Raw genomic sequence first — 15415 nt, forward strand, 5'->3', positions numbered from 1 at the left:
ATAGCTACCTTGTTTTTCTGTTACAAGTACAACATTGTTAACACTCTGAGCTGTAGAATGCAGAAATTATACCATTCTTTGTACAGTGCATGCTAAAACTTAAATTCTTGTAGCCAATGTAAGCATACTGTCACTTCTGAAGGTCAGCTTCCTGGAACATAGAGGTATCCCTGCTGGGGTTATCATCATATCACTCCTTCCTGTCTGCTCTCCATCCAAAGTGTTTTCATCCTCTCCTGTCACCTGAACTGCAGACTGAAATGCATTTTAGAAGTATGTGGAGACAATGAATGCTTTGTTGAACTCATGACCTTCAAGTGTTTGTGGTATGAATTTCTCAAGGAGGACTGAGAGATCACACTACAACACTACTGTGGACAAAAGTCAGCTGAAACCCTGATTCATCTAGAAAACATCAAGAGACCTTAAAGCTGTCATCATCTTTTTGGCATCTAAGACAATGGACCACATTTTCCAAATATGACATTTCTCTGTGAAATCAGAGACCACTCTGATGTATCAAGCTCATTAAACCGGACAGCTCTGTGAAACTTTGATTTCTGTACAATGTATTACAAGGAAATAAGTTATGTGGTTGATAGAGGATTGTACTTAGATGTTGGAGTGGAACTAAAGTGCCATCTTGTGGACTTGTGAGTAATAGTTTCTAAAGGTTTTATTAGGTTGAATTAGAAACTAGAATGAGCATGTTATGATCACTTAAACTTTGTTAAAACATGTTCTTCAGTTTATGCAAAATTATGCATGATAAAACTCTATTGTGCTCCGTTTAGATACATTTGTGGGTAAGTGGCATTAGATCTGATCATACATTTATTCTGTGCTCTACAGTACGTATATCGTGGTTTGCCTTAACAGTAAGAAACTTACTGCTTTGCAGTCTTTGATTCTTTTTTGCAACAACTGAATGAGAATGGATTCATCAGCATCCTGTTCAAACTGAACACACTGCTGAAGAAACCTAGTAAATTCACTTCTAAGGGTCATAAATGTGACGTCTCAAACAGGAGCGTGAGTCAGATATTTGAAGAAGACAAACAAGAACTTTAAATATTTTTGGACTCTGCTCACTGCTCCTCAAATACAGACAACTCATTTAGGACCAAATGGACACAGACTGCAATTTTTGATATTCAGCTGGACTGCAAAGTTTTAAAGGATTAACTCAAAACAGTCAACACTTCTGAGTGTGTATATATTTACACATCTTCAAACCTATGTAAGACCACTTCCTTAAAGTAGAAGGAGGACAAATGTGACTGCTGCACTGTATAATAATGAGAATTAGGAAACAGACCCTCAGTCTAACAGTGCACTGCCTCATTCTGTTTCTGCTTCTGCCTCAGAGACATGGCTTTTCTAATCAGCTGTCTTCTCATCTTCACTGGACTCACAGGTAAGTCTCTGAAATCACCTTTAGAATCACCTGTTTGAACTAGCCTCCTGTAGCACTGGTAGATGATTAACCCTCCGGTATCATTCATGAGCGATACCCTAGTAAGCGGTCTGTGAAAATGTCAACTGAGAAAAACAACAATTAATAAAAAGTGATATATTTTTCCCACTCTTCTTTATTTATTATTTTCATCCCTGTCCAAAACTACCAAATATTTCAATATTTTTTTTTAACGATTTTAACCCTGTAAGTGCTAGTTTGACTGCAAGAAGCCATGGTTGTTTAATATGAAAAACAAAGAAAATTGATTATTTTCTAAACAATTAATATCAGGTGGCTGGAGTATTTCTTTCAAGCATTCTTGGATTTGTCAAAGATTTGCAGAAAAAACTGTTTTGGTGCATTATTTTTTTTTTTTTTTTGTGTGTTGTGTCCAATTTAAAACTTTACTCCCTAATAAGTCTTTCATGAACAAAAATGTCCCACTTACTCCCACTTTAAACATTTTTATTCATCTCTCTGCTATAGCAGAATAAAACAATGAATTTGTTAGTGTCAGTGACTGTTTTTGAAAATACCCCAGCCCACCATCATGTATTATATAGAAAACACCTCATTTTATGTGTGAGATTTTCATATGAAATAGTGACACGTGTATTCAAACGAAAGAGTTAAAATCCTGAAAGTAAATGAATATTTAGTTGTTTTGATCAAGACTGAAGTTGACTGAAAGATTTAAGCCTTAAAAAAGTGGAATATATCACTCTGTAATAGCTTCATAGCATTTTTCATAAGTGGAAATTATTGTCAACAATTGGCTTAGTATGGAGTAATGTTTCACAGCTGGAGACTAAAAAAAGAAAACAATCATGCATCAAAATCAATTGTGTTACTAATTTTTAGCAAATCCAGGACTGTGCTTAAAAAAAAATCCCCTGGCCACCTGATAATTGTTTATAGAAAATAATCTTGCAGTCAAATTGGCATTTAAAGGGTTCAATTTTTTTGTTAAGAACTGATTAAAAAAAAGGGGGGGGGGGAGTATCTAAGTTTTTATTTATATTTTTCCATGTATGTTGTATTAGTGTAGTAAATGTGTACAGAGTGAACTGATCCTTTAAAAGGTGAATTTCAAATTTCAGAATTTGTCATGAAAACAGCGTTCCTACTAAATATCATGCCATTTGCAGAAACACTGACAAAACATTTTTTAAAATAAAAATAGAAATGTAAAAATTCATCTTTTTTGACAAAAATGTCCAGAGTGATACCGGAGGGTTAAATTCAGGTGACACAAGTAATATCATCCATGCATATGATCCTGTAATATGTGAAACCACAGCTAATAGAACATCTAAAAAGCTTAATACACCACTTTCCACATTATTAAGCAAATGACATTTTTCTCTTATTTTCCAAAATATTTATGCAAATGACAATCAAAGTATTTTTCTAGTCATCAGCCATTAGAGCATAATTCAAATGTTTTTGAACAAACTTCACAATGATAACTGTTTTTTTTTTTTAATAAAAATCTCAAAATCCACTTTTCCACATTATTAAGATGAGAGTTTTAAAACATTTTATTGGTTGTAAAGAACTGAAAATGGTCATTTTTTTGAATTTCCAGCATTAGGAGGTCATGTTTACTGAAATCAAAGCTATTTCAATCAAAAACATCTTAACAGGCCAAGTTCCATGTTAACATAGGAGCCCTTCTTTGATATCACCTTCACTATTCTTACATCCATTGAACTTGTGAGTTTTTGGAGAGTTTCTGCTTGAATTTATTTGCAGGATGTCAGAATATCCTCCTAGAGCTGCTGTTTTGATGTGAACTGCCTCCCACCCTCATAGATCTTTAGCTTGAGGATGCTCCAAAGGTTCTCAGTAGGGTTGAGGTCAGGAGAGGATGGGGGCCACACCATGAGTTTCTCTCCTTTTATGCCTATAGCAGCCAATGACACAGAGGTATTCTCTGCAGCATGAGATGGTGTATTGTCATGCATGAAGAAAATTTTGCCACAGAAGACGCTGCTCTTCTGTTTTTTTTTTTTTACCATGGAAGAAAGTGGTCAGTCAGACACTCTATATACTTTGCCAAGGTCATTTTCACACCTTCAGGGACCCTAAAGGGTCTACCAGCTCTCTCCTCATGAATCCAGCCCAGAACATGACTCTGCCCCCTCCTTGCTGACGTCACAGCCTTGTTGGGACATGGTGGCCATCCACCAACTATCCACTACTCCTCCATCTGGACCATCCAGGGTTGCACGACACTCATCAGTCAACAAGACTGTTTGAAAATGAGTCTTCATGTGTTTCTGGGCCCACTGCAACCGTCTCTGCTTGTGAGCATTGGATTGGGCAGCCGAATAGTAGGTTTATGCACGACTGTAAGCCTCTGGAGGATCCTACACCTTGAGGTTGGTGGGACTCCAGAGGCACCAGCAGCTTCAAATACCTGTTTGCTGCTTTGTAATGGCATTTTAGCATCTGCTCTCTTAATCTGATGAATTTGTCTGTCAGAAACCTTCCTCATTATGTCTTTATCTGCATGAACCTGTCTGTGCTCTGAATCAGACACAAATTTCTTCACAGTACGATGATCACGATTAGTTTTTCATGAAAAAACTAATATTTTACACTATTTGACACATTTCAGCAGCAGAGAGATCCTTTTTCTTTCCCATATTGCTTAATAATGTGGAAAAGTGGATTTTGAGGTTTTATTTTTAAAATAATAATGGCTATCTTATGAAGTTTGTTCAAAGACATTTGAATTATGCTCTAATGGCTGATGACTTGAAAAATACTCTGTCATTTGCATAAATATTTTGGAAAATAAGAGAAAAATGTCATTTGCTTAAAAATGTGGAAAGCAGTGTCAACTAAATTTATATGAACTGACATGCTTTGTTTACTTGCAGGGGTTCACAGCATATCGACAGTCAATGACATCTCTGTGAGAGTTGGAGGCTCAGTCTCTATTCCATGTCTGTATGAAGCAAAATACAAAAACCATGTGAAATACTTGTGTAAAGGATTTTATTGGTCTGGATGTTCATACTCAGTTAAGACAAACCAACAGAATTCAGCAAAGTTTTCTATCTCTGATGACAAAAAGCAAAGAGTCTTCACTGTGTCGATCAAAGATCTGACCCGTACAGATGCGGGTTATTACTGGTGTAATGTGGAGAAGAATAGAGGAGGAGATGATGGGGCACGTTTTTACCTGTCTGTCACCGGTAAGAGCCCTGATATTATCTTTTAATACATTTCAAATCTTGTGTGATGGTTATAGACTAGCTATAAAAACACTACACAGTTTTATTGTTTGCTGTGAATGTTAGTTAAGATGCGGATGTCAATTTTTCTTCATCATAATTAATCAAACCTTATTGTTTGTTTTGACACACTTTGGTTAAACCACTGCAGCATCTTCCCCTGAAGCCAGAGTGATGTAGAATAAGTCCATCACTGAGCTTTAAAAGTCACAGACAGCTCAGTGGACAGGTCCAAAGTTACCTGCACCTGGTGACGGCAAACATTTACCTCTTGACCGTTCCCTTATTTCCTCTTTATTACATACCTGTTTTCCCCTCATGATTAAGTAAATGTAATAGTCTTCAATCTACTTTGAGTTCCTTATTTTCTTTTAGAATAAAGGAGGTAAAATAGTGGAATCTCAAATGCTGAGATTAATTGAAGTTAGCAATAGAAATTTTGAGATTAGCTGCAATTAAAAAATGAATTGCTAGCCTGCCTAGTTATTTTTACAAGGCTTATAATGAGATGTACAATAAAAATATTTTTATGGGTTTTATTTAAAGCTCCCGTGAAAATCTTTAACTGGTTGTGAAGCTGACTAAAAATCAAATACTGATTTCTTCTTAAAGCCTCCAAAAGAATTCAAGATCATCCAAGAAAAAATGTGATATTTAGTTATTTTAATCCCTGAAACAATTTACAATCATTCATCATAAGTTTTGCATTAGAATTGCAAGATGATTCAGTTTGAACTTTTTTTTTTTTACTGAAAATATAACCTCATATGTACAAAATAAGACCAGCAAGAAGAGAAGTTTCCCATTTTGTCTCCATGAGGCCCAAAATCAATACCACTCACAACTTCCTCTCAGTAGCTTTAACCAAATTTGCACCATCAATTGAGTTTGATAGGCTGCATGGTAGTCGCTATTTCCTCACAGCAAGAAGGTTCCTGCTTCGCCTCCTGGTCAGGGCCTGTTCTGTGCAGAGCTGGCATGTTCTCTGTATCCTGTTCTCTGAGTGCTTCCTCAGACCACCAAAGTCATGCTTGTTGGGTTGATTGATACCCCAAAATTGGCTGTAGATGTGGTTGTTTGACTGGCAATTGGCCCTCATTTGTTGCCCAATGACAGGTAGGATAGCCTCCAGCTCCCTGCAACCCAACACAGGACAAGTGATGTAGAAAATGGATGCATAGAATTAAGTTTGATGATTACTTTTTCCATGCACAAACAGTACAAAAGGAGTTGATGAAGCTCTGGTACATCAGTTTGACTGTTTGTAATACAATTTAAACAATGAATCATCTGTAGTTTTCCATTTTTTATACAGCAAATTATTTCATTTCTTTTAGATCATCCTAAACTGTCTGTGGATAATCAGAATATTACAGCCTATGAAGGAGATAACGTCACCATCAAGTGCTTCAGTCATTACTCTGGAGGAAAGAAGTGGTGTCAGCTGGTTGGCTCCTGTGTGACGAGCTCATCTGGATGGATAGGTAGAACAAGAGTGACCATCACTGCGATGTCCAGTGAGTTATTCAGTGTGACTATGAGTGGACTGAGCATCAAGAGCAGCGGCTGGTATCTGTGTGCTAAGGGAGACATACAGATGCCAGTTCATATAAATGTCACTGAAAGACCTACAACCAGTAAGTATTAGGATGAAATTAGAATTAAACATAAAATATCATCTTAAATGTTGTTGAAGTGCAGCTATTTGTAGAAGATTTTCTTAGAAGCACAACAGAATATAAATCTGTTATTCTTGTTACTTTTGCAGTCTTGTTAACTTTCATTATTCAAAGTGTGTCCCTCTCTCTTCTGTTTGTACAGACCCAACATCTACACCTCCAAACAGACAACACAGGTTGGTAGTCTTCATTTGGATACAGCTGCACTATCTGTTTATCGTAGTTTGGATTTTCTCAATTCATTTGAATGGTTTTGCTTAAATGTGTTTATTCTTCAGTCCTGCTCTGGAGAAGTCCCTTGTCCCTCTGAGTTTGTTGATCTTCATCATGATAGTGACTCTGGTCACCTGGTTCCTCTTAAAAAGACAAAGTAAGTGTTTTCTCAGTTGTTTATTTTTCATCACATTCTCACTTTAAATCACGACTTTGTGTTATTTATTACTTCAGTAACTTTTTGATGTCTCAACTTCAGAAAAAGCCGAAGCAGAATCAGCAGCAGCAACGGTACAGCAGAATGATTCTTGTTCATTTGACTGACTGGACCTTTATGGTCTTTTGCTTTCATAAACAACACTCCCTAGGGTTAGACCTGATATCATGTTTAAATGTTTTAAGTAGGAAATTACATTAATTTAAATACAGAAACTCTGCTGAGCTAACAGTTAACATAACATTACAAACATAAATGAACCAGTCTGGTTAGTGGGCTACACTTCTTGTTTCTAAAGTCATACTCTCTGTTTGACAGACTGAAGAGGAAATAACATACAGTACTGTAACAATGAGGAGTAAACCCACAAGACAAGTAAGACAAAACGTTTGTTTTATTTTTATGAATTTAAAAGCAGATCCTCTTCAGGTTATTGTTAATGCTTCATGTTTCTTTATGTTTTACCCTAAATGACTTTCCTTTAAGTTTGTTCTCATTATTTTTTTCTTTCATTAGGTTCAATTGGAAATAGTTTTCAGTTTTTTTGAACTTGTTAAAAACAATACACCATGACCAGAGCAATGTTTCATTGATCTGTTTTAAGCCTGTCTCTTCTGTCTCTTTATTTTTACCCAGATCGAGGCAGATGCCGACGTGACATACAGCTCTGTGGTTATATCAGGCAAAACCAAAGGTACATTTGAAAACATTTAGATTCAACATCACAGTTGTTAGCAGTCTTACAAAACTGGAGTCTTTTGGTCTTTTTTAAAATCATTTTAATTATTCTTTTAAGCCTAATTCTTTTTTTTTCCCCAACAGGTTGAAGTAAATTTTGATGACAAACCACAAGGAGTCAGAGAGAAATTTTGAATGTCCTTGTAAGGGTTTTACAGAAATGAATTTTTAAAAATATTTTTTTAAAGTGCAATTTAAGTATTCCTAAACTTTTCACCCCAAACACAGTCTCAGTCAGTCTCTCCTGACTAATGTGTGGACTCACAGATTCTCTGCTCCATGAATTCTGGGATTGCAGTAAAATCAGAAGATTTGGTAGAGAATTGGCTATTAGAGGTTTTAGAAATGAAACTTATTTTCCATCCATCAGTTTGTATTTTGCAAAATGTTTATAAGGAAAATTCATACAAGTGCTGAGCCCATAAAAAGTTCTAAATTGAACAGATTTATTAGTCTGTCTCATTGGTAAAGCACTCTGGTACTTCCTGTTGATTGTGTATGAATTGTTTGTGCTGATGATCTTTTTTCAGTAGGTTGAATAAAGACACAGTAGAGGAAAAACACCATTTGTTTATTTGCTTTATTGTAGATATTTAATAAAGGATGTCAAAGTATTGATGCTGAGCTTGTCTGTTTTCTGTGTGGGTTAAATTCACTTCTATGTTGATTATTTTATTTTTGTGCATGTGTGTGTTTTACTTTTCTGCACTGTCTTAATTATGAGTGTGTATCTTTATTGTCATCTGTGTTTAATTTGTTCACATTGTTGACATTTCTCTATTGAGTAAAGTTGATAAAAGCTCACGGACAACTCTGATGTATCAAGCTCATTAAACTGGACAGATCTGTGAAACTGATTTCTGTGCAGTGTATTACTAGGAAATAAGACAACGTTGATAGAGGATTGGACTTAAGTTTTGCAGTGGAACAACAGTGCCATCTCATGGATTTGGGAATTATAGTTCCAAAAGGTCTTATTTGTTTGGTTTGATTTGAAATCACTACAAGCATGTTAAAATAACATAACTTAATAATAGCAAGATAAGATAAATAATCCTTCCAGCGAGTCCTTGGCCTACCCTTGGGTCTTCTTCTAGTCGGACATGACCAGGAGGCATCCAAGGCACCCAAGGATATAGATGAGTCTTCCCCGAGATCCTCAGACTCTGCCTCCTTGGAGGAGGATGCGCTGTGGATTCAGGAGTTCCCCAAAGCGTTCTTTCCATCTACCAATGGTATCCCCAGTCCAAGAAAGCAGTTCTTTTTATTTTTTCAGAAGACATCACAACCCTTTCAGCTATAATTAAAATCCTGTTCAAACTGAGGGGCTGTTTTATAAATACTGATCATTCTCTTTACTGTCTTTGTGAAACCACAGCGTGGTAGAAGCACACTGCAATTGTGTGTAAGTTCACACTTCTAGAGTTCAGAAATGTGTCGTCTCAAACAGGACCAGAGGTCAAATACTTCAAGAAGACAAACAATAATGTTGAAGAGACTCTGGCTTGGCCCGCTGTGCAAGAACTCCTTTGAGTAGTCCATACCTTTGAAACCAGGTGGACACAGTTCAGTCTGATTTACCAACAAGCTACAACAAATCATGGGAGACTGATAATCATAATTTTACATTTCTACATGTTCAAAGTGTTTCTTTCCATCACTGATGTTTCTAGTTGTTTCTATTCCAACATATTTTATAGAGGCAATTTATGGTCTGTTCAACTTGGAAACCGTCAGCACTGTTTTTTTGTGTTTTAAAGTTTTAAGTGGATAAACACATTTTTGTCAACAAATCAGAAGCACTTATGTTTTTTTATCTTTTCAGCTTTTGTATTCACATGATTTACATCCAGTTTACAGCAGACCACGGAAAATATCAAATATAGATGATTTCACATTTATATTTACACATCTTCCAGTCAATGTAAGATCACTTCCCTACAGCAGAGGGAGGACAAATGTGACCACTGCATTGTATAATGAAGAGAACTAGGAAGTAAACCCTCAGTCTAACTGTGCACTGCCTCATTCTGTTCCTGCTTCTCCCTCAGAGACATGGCTTCACAAATCGGCTGTCTTCTCATCCTCACTGGACTCGCAGGTAAGTCTCAGAAATCACCTGTAAAATCACCTGTTTGGATTAGCGTCCTATAGCACTGGTAGATGATAGCAACCATGGTAGATGTCAGAGTAATATTATCTATATATGTTACTGTATCATTGTGAAACCGCAGCTAATACAAACATCTATGATGGTGTACAAAATACTGTAAGGTTAATCCAGCAAACATATGTATTAAAACATTATGTTTTCTTGCAGGAGGTCACAGCATAACAACAAACAGCAAAGTCACAGGGATGGTTGGAGGCCCAGTCTCTGTTCCATGTTCTTATGTGGACAAATACAAAAACCATGTCAAATACTTGTGTAGAGGATATTACTGGAATAGCTGTTCATACTCATTTAAATCAAATCAAAATTCACCAAAGTTTTCAATCTCTGATGACAAAGAGCAAAAAGTCTTCACTGTGACGATCAAAGATCTGACCCCTACAGACGCTGATTATTACTGGTGTAATGTGGAGATAAATAATGGGGCAGATGATGGAGTACGTTTTCAGCTGTCTGTCACTGGTAAGAGCCCTTATACTATACATATGCAAATTTCAAATCCTGTGTGAGAAGTCAGGCTATTAGCTGGCCATAAAGACACTTGACAAGGTTTTACTCTTTGCCTTAAACATGAAGTTGATTACCCCTATTTTTTTTAAAAGCACAAAAATCCTAAATGAAACAAAATCACATTTAAATGCAAAATAGTGAATTTCAGGCTAATCACAATTGATTAAAGAAATTCTGACACTTGAAATTAAAAATATTCATTGTTTGCCCTCCAGTTACAGTGCTTTCAGACAGACTTTAGACCCCTTATTTTATGTTGCAGCCTGATGCTACATAAAAGTTAAAAAAAAAAGTTAAAAAAAATTTAATTTCATTAATGTTCACTCATCACACACCATCATGACTGACAACAGAATTTTAGATTTTTTTTCCTAACCTATAGAAAATAAAAAAAACTGAAAAATCACATTCATAATTATTGAGACTCTTCACAGGTTCCTCACATTTCTCTTAATTTTTGCTGAGATATTTCTACAGCTTGTTTGGAGTCCATCTGTGGTAAATTAACCTGAACATCTCAGGATTAATAAAGTGTCTGACTGTCTACAGAACAGAATATAAGTCTCTGTTTTGTTAACTTCACAGTCTATGTCTTGTTTGCAATAATTATTCAAAGTGTGTCACTTTCTCTTCTGCTTTTCCTGACCCACTATCTACAGCTTCAAATGAAAAACACAGGTTAGTAGTCTCTTCATCTGCAACTGCATGTTTTAACTGTTTATAGTCTGGACTATCTAAATGGATTTGAATGAATTTGCTCTAAATGTGTTTATGCTTCAGTCCTGCTCTGGAGAAGTTCCTTATTCCTCTGAGCTTGCTCATCTTTATCTTGATCGTGACTTTGGTCACCTGGTTCCTCTTAAAAAGACTAAGTAAGTATTTTCTTAACTGTTTATTTTTCACAACATTCTCACTTGAAATTATTACTGTGTGGTGTTGTCACTGAATACTTACACCAGTTTTTAATGTTTCATCTTCAGAGCAAGCCAAAGCAGAATCAGTGGCAGCAACAGTAAGGCATAGTGATTCTTGTTCACGTCAAAATATTTGACAGAGACTTGATGGGTCACTGATGTCATTTGCTTTCAAACAAGTACTGCTGAAGGAAAACCCCTCTGCAGTCTTATGACTAGTTTTGTCTTGGCTGTTTTTATTAGGAAATGGCGGTAAAACACTCAAAGATAGAAACTTTACTGAGACATGTCACAGACATAAAGAACCTATTTGGTTATTGGTCCACATTTCCTGTTTCTAAATTCACTCTTTCACCCTCTGCCTCTCTCTGTGTCTGACAGAATGAAGAGGAAATAACATACAGTACTGTGACAGTAACAACCAATACCACAAGACAAGTAAGGCAAACCTTCTGTTTCATTTTTATCACATATTAAAAAACAGTTCCTTTAAAGATGATTGATTTTTCTCAAGTAGGGTGACATCAGCTAAATTGGGCCATCAGGTAAAATGGGCCATTTAAGGTTTGAGCCTCCTAGCTCTTTAAATTTTAACAGCCAATGGCTGCAAATAATTTCAAATGTTGCCACATTTGAACTTGATACAAAACAATTGATTTGATTGGTCTGTGGTTGCTATGTTCCAGACTGCTGAGGAGAACTGTGAGATGTGTGGCCTGGCAGACCAATCTTACTTAAAAATTATAAGGTTGATAAATCTCTAAAAAACAGATTTACATATACAAAAAAGTGTGTATAATGCATGTTGTGATAGCCTTCATCAGATATAATGCCAAATTTTTGCTTAGCTAACTTATTTTTTATGAAAAAGCATTTTTTGTTGGTGGCCCAATTTACCTGAATGTACTGAGGTAAACTGGGCCATGCGTTTAAGCTAAAATGGGCCACCTTCAGAGTTGAGTTTTAGCAAATATTTTGATGGTTCCTCTTATTAAAGAGCATTAATATATGAATATACAAATATGTTACAGCATATATTGCACACCTCTTCACATTTCCCGTCTATGTTATCCCTCCTGAATTGCCATCAGGATTAATAAAGTACAGTCAATTCCATTCTATTCTATGTAGGTCCAATGTGTGTGTGTGTTTCAGCTTTGGTGTAGGGTGCATTGTGAGCTATGCACACACATATAAACACACACACACTTGACAGGAAAAGGTGAAAGAAGCATGATATTAGCCTATCCTAGAAGTGCTACTGGTAGCCTATATGTATGTAACATGTGTATGTAAGTAACATAAAAGTATGATATTCCCAGATTATGGCAAACAAGAAAGAACAGCGAAGAGAGGAGAGGAGGAGGCAGGAAGAGAGACAAAAGGAGAGGAAGAGAAAGGAACAGAGAGGAGACAAGAGCACTAGAAAACCAGTGAGAGTTGAGGAGAGGAGGAGAAAGGAACAGAGAGGAGAGGGGGAGAAAAGAAGAGAGAGGGAGAAAAAAGGAATGTTATATTGTGTTATATGTGTGTTAAAATTAAAGTTAATCTGATTGTTTTATCAGAAATGACTCTGTTTTGCTCTGCATTTTAAGCGGCTCATTTTAGCTGATCAGGTGGCCCATTTTACCTGAACACTGATCATCTCAAAAATGTGGGAAAGCTGATGTAAAAGTATTAAAAACAGTCCCTTTTAGTTATAAAAACAAAATCCAGTGTCATACATTGCTTTTTCTTAGTTTCCTAAGCAATTAACCAAAAAAGTGGCCCAATTTACCTGATGTCACCCTATTTATTCCATACATTTTTAAAAAACAAGGGTTTCCTATGAATGCTTCTCCTTTCTTTATGTGTTTCCCTCAAAATAGCCTTCCTTCAACTTTGTTCTGCTTGTTCATTCAGGCTGAATAGTTTTCAGTTTTGTTTAGCGTGAAAGAGAGAAGCCATCATGACCAGAGCAGGTTTCACTGGTCCCTTTAAAGCCTGTCTCTTCCGTCTCTTTATTTTTACCCAGATCCAGTCAGATGCTGACAGTGCTGTGACGTACAGCTCTGTGGTTATACCAAGCAAAACCAACGGTACATTTAAAGTCATTCAGATTCAGGCTTACACGTTTCAGCTACAGTACTGTGAAAAAGTATTTGCCCCCTTTCCGATTCCTGATTTTTTTCTTTTTTTTTTGCATATTTATCACACTTAAATGTTTCAGATCATCGAACCAATTTTAATATCTCACAAAGACAACCAAAGTAAATACAAAATGCATTTTCTAAATGATGGTTTTATTTATTAAGGGGGAAAAACCCAAACCTAAATACTTTTTCATGGCACTGTAGGTTAGCAGCACTCTCACAAAGCGGAAGTCTTTTAAAATCCTTTTATTTTCTCTACTGAAGTCTCATTTTTCTTTTTTTTTTTCCTCAACAGGTTGAAATGAAAACATCATGATGTACCACAAAGAGTCAGGGAAAGATGCTGGATGCCCTTGTAAGGGTTTTATTGTAATGGACTCACTAAAATTGTGTTTTGCAAATAGCATACAAAATATCTACTTGAGGTTTAGAGCTAACACATTTCCTCCAGAGTCACTGCTCAGTATAATACAAGATCCACAGGGCATGAGTATGGAACAAAAACAATAGAAAACATGCGACTAGCCAAGTATTTCCAGACCTTAAGTATCTCAGCCAAACACCTGAACAATCAGCTTCAGCTGTTGCTGAAAATATAACTGACTTCTGTCTGCATGAGAAATGTTTAAATGGTATTACAAAGTTGCTGTAAAGTGTTAATAAATCTGTATTTTAGGTTTGTTGTACAACCAGCCACTGTATTTTGAACCACAAGGCCAAATATCAGTCATGCAAAATATCTCAAAGTTATTAATATTAAGCTTTAAAATCATGAAAAATGAGGCAGGAAAATCTGCTCTCAAATGGTGTGGGCGTGTCAGTTGAATGGTCGAAGCCACGCCCACTCACTAGAATTACTAATAATACTGATGTAGAAGAATGGCCTGATGGGATCAAACTGATAGAAAGGGAACAACTAATCAAATATATAACAACTTGCTAGTGTCTCAGAACAGACAACAAATCAAAGCAGGAAGCAGATGGGCTACAGCAGCAGAAGACCACACAGGCGCCATTCCTGTCAGCTAAGAACAGACACCAAGGCTAATACCACACAGACTTATTAAAATGTACAACTGAAGTTTGTAAGAGCCATGCCTGCTCTGATGAGTCTTGTTTTTATGCTGCAGCATTCAAATGGTCATGATTTGCCATTACAGCCTGATCGGTCGAAGTGCAATTAAGAGACTCCTGAAGACAGTGTTTGCTTTGTTGAACTAATGAACTTGGACAGTCTGTTGCATGAATCAAGGAGAAGCGAGAGATCACACTACAATAGAGACAAGGCCAGTCAGGGGAAACCCTGTCTGCCATGGAGCAACAGTGTCATCTTGTGGACTTGGGAATAATAGTTCCAAAAAGGCTTGTTTGGTTCAATTATGAACTAGTATGAGCACGTTATAAACACTTAGAGTTGTTAGAAATGTTATTCAGTTAATCAAAAGTTATGCATGATTATATTCCATTTTTTACTCTGTTTTGATGCATTTGATTTAGTAAGAATATATTTTTTCATTTAAGTGGTTCTCTGCATCTGAATGTGTAATTTACCCATTAAATGGATTTATTGTCAGCTGATTTCAGAACAATCAACAATCAACAATTTGAGACAATTCCCTTTGACATTTTATCAAGATGGATTTTTATACAGTAAAGCCTCAAAGTTCAGACTTTTATTTTCTTTGCAAGTCATCTGCCTCATATGATCTCACTTTTCCCTTTTTATAACTATTTATCCATTAGATTAGCCAGGCATTACATCTATCATTAACAGACCCATTTATTCTTTACATCATGGACTTTATTGTTATATTCTGTTTTTATATTTCTTTGTTTACATTTAAATGTTAATCCTATTTCTCAATAAATATTCCCATATAGATTTTGTTGCTGTCTTTGTGCCTTTTTGAGTGAAATTTACAACTTCACATAGAGATTGAATATTTGTGACTAATTAATTTCTTTTTATCATATATCTACAATTCTATGATTGATGCCCTGAGGAATATTTTCATCAAGGATGAGTTTTATTAAATAAATGTATGCTACATTTTATATTCTGTCTGTATCTCTCTGAGCCATCACACTCTTCACAGCTGTGACTAGAAAGATACTTCAGCATCCTGTTCAGACTG

General features: G+C 36.0%; 2 protein-coding genes across 2 annotated transcripts; both read left to right on the top strand.

The window, feature by feature from the left end:
- The first annotated feature begins 1371 nt into the window (after positions 1-1371).
- On the top strand, positions 1372-7893 carry LOC121510773. The gene is made up of 9 exons (XM_041788992.1): positions 1372-1417; positions 4492-4665; positions 6042-6341; positions 6526-6559; positions 6662-6753; positions 6856-6887; positions 7132-7188; positions 7450-7507; positions 7636-7893. Exons 1-9 carry the CDS (start codon positions 1372-1374, stop codon positions 7638-7640), a joined length of 798 nt encoding a protein of 265 aa, XP_041644926.1. The 3' UTR covers positions 7641-7893.
- A 1686-nt stretch (positions 7894-9579) lies between these two features.
- On the top strand, positions 9580-15138 carry LOC121511286 (CMRF35-like molecule 1). Its single transcript, XM_041789894.1, has 8 exons — positions 9580-9652; positions 9872-10186; positions 10894-10912; positions 11015-11106; positions 11215-11246; positions 11530-11586; positions 13163-13226; positions 13576-15138. The coding sequence occupies exons 1-8, from the start codon at positions 9607-9609 to the stop codon at positions 13578-13580; spliced, it is 630 nt and encodes a 209-aa protein (XP_041645828.1). The 5' UTR covers positions 9580-9606; the 3' UTR covers positions 13581-15138.
- Positions 15139-15415: the final 277 nt, after the last annotated feature.

Source organism: Cheilinus undulatus, linkage group 6 (assembly GCF_018320785.1).
Source record: "Cheilinus undulatus linkage group 6, ASM1832078v1, whole genome shotgun sequence".
Classification (NCBI taxonomy): domain Eukaryota; kingdom Metazoa; phylum Chordata; class Actinopteri; order Labriformes; family Labridae; genus Cheilinus; species Cheilinus undulatus.

What these genes read in the sequence shown, in the direction of transcription:
- LOC121510773 (XM_041788992.1), top strand. Translation starts at nt 1,372, where the DNA reads ATGGCTTTTCTAATCAGCTGTCTTCTCATCTTCACTGGACTCACAG. An exon ending in CCTCCAAACAGACAACACAG is followed by an intron (nt 6,560 to 6,661) that starts GTTGGTAGTCTT and finishes TTTATTCTTCAG; the next exon opens with TCCTGCTCTGGAGAAGTCCC. An exon ending in GGAGTAAACCCACAAGACAA is followed by an intron (nt 7,189 to 7,449) that starts GTAAGACAAAAC and finishes ATTTTTACCCAG; the next exon opens with ATCGAGGCAGATGCCGACGT.
- LOC121511286 (XM_041789894.1), top strand. Translation starts at nt 9,607, where the DNA reads ATGGCTTCACAAATCGGCTGTCTTCTCATCCTCACTGGACTCGCAG. An exon ending in CATCCTCACTGGACTCGCAG is followed by an intron (nt 9,653 to 9,871) that starts GTAAGTCTCAGA and finishes GTTTTCTTGCAG; the next exon opens with GAGGTCACAGCATAACAACA. An exon ending in CAGAATCAGTGGCAGCAACA is followed by an intron (nt 11,247 to 11,529) that starts GTAAGGCATAGT and finishes TGTGTCTGACAG; the next exon opens with AATGAAGAGGAAATAACATA.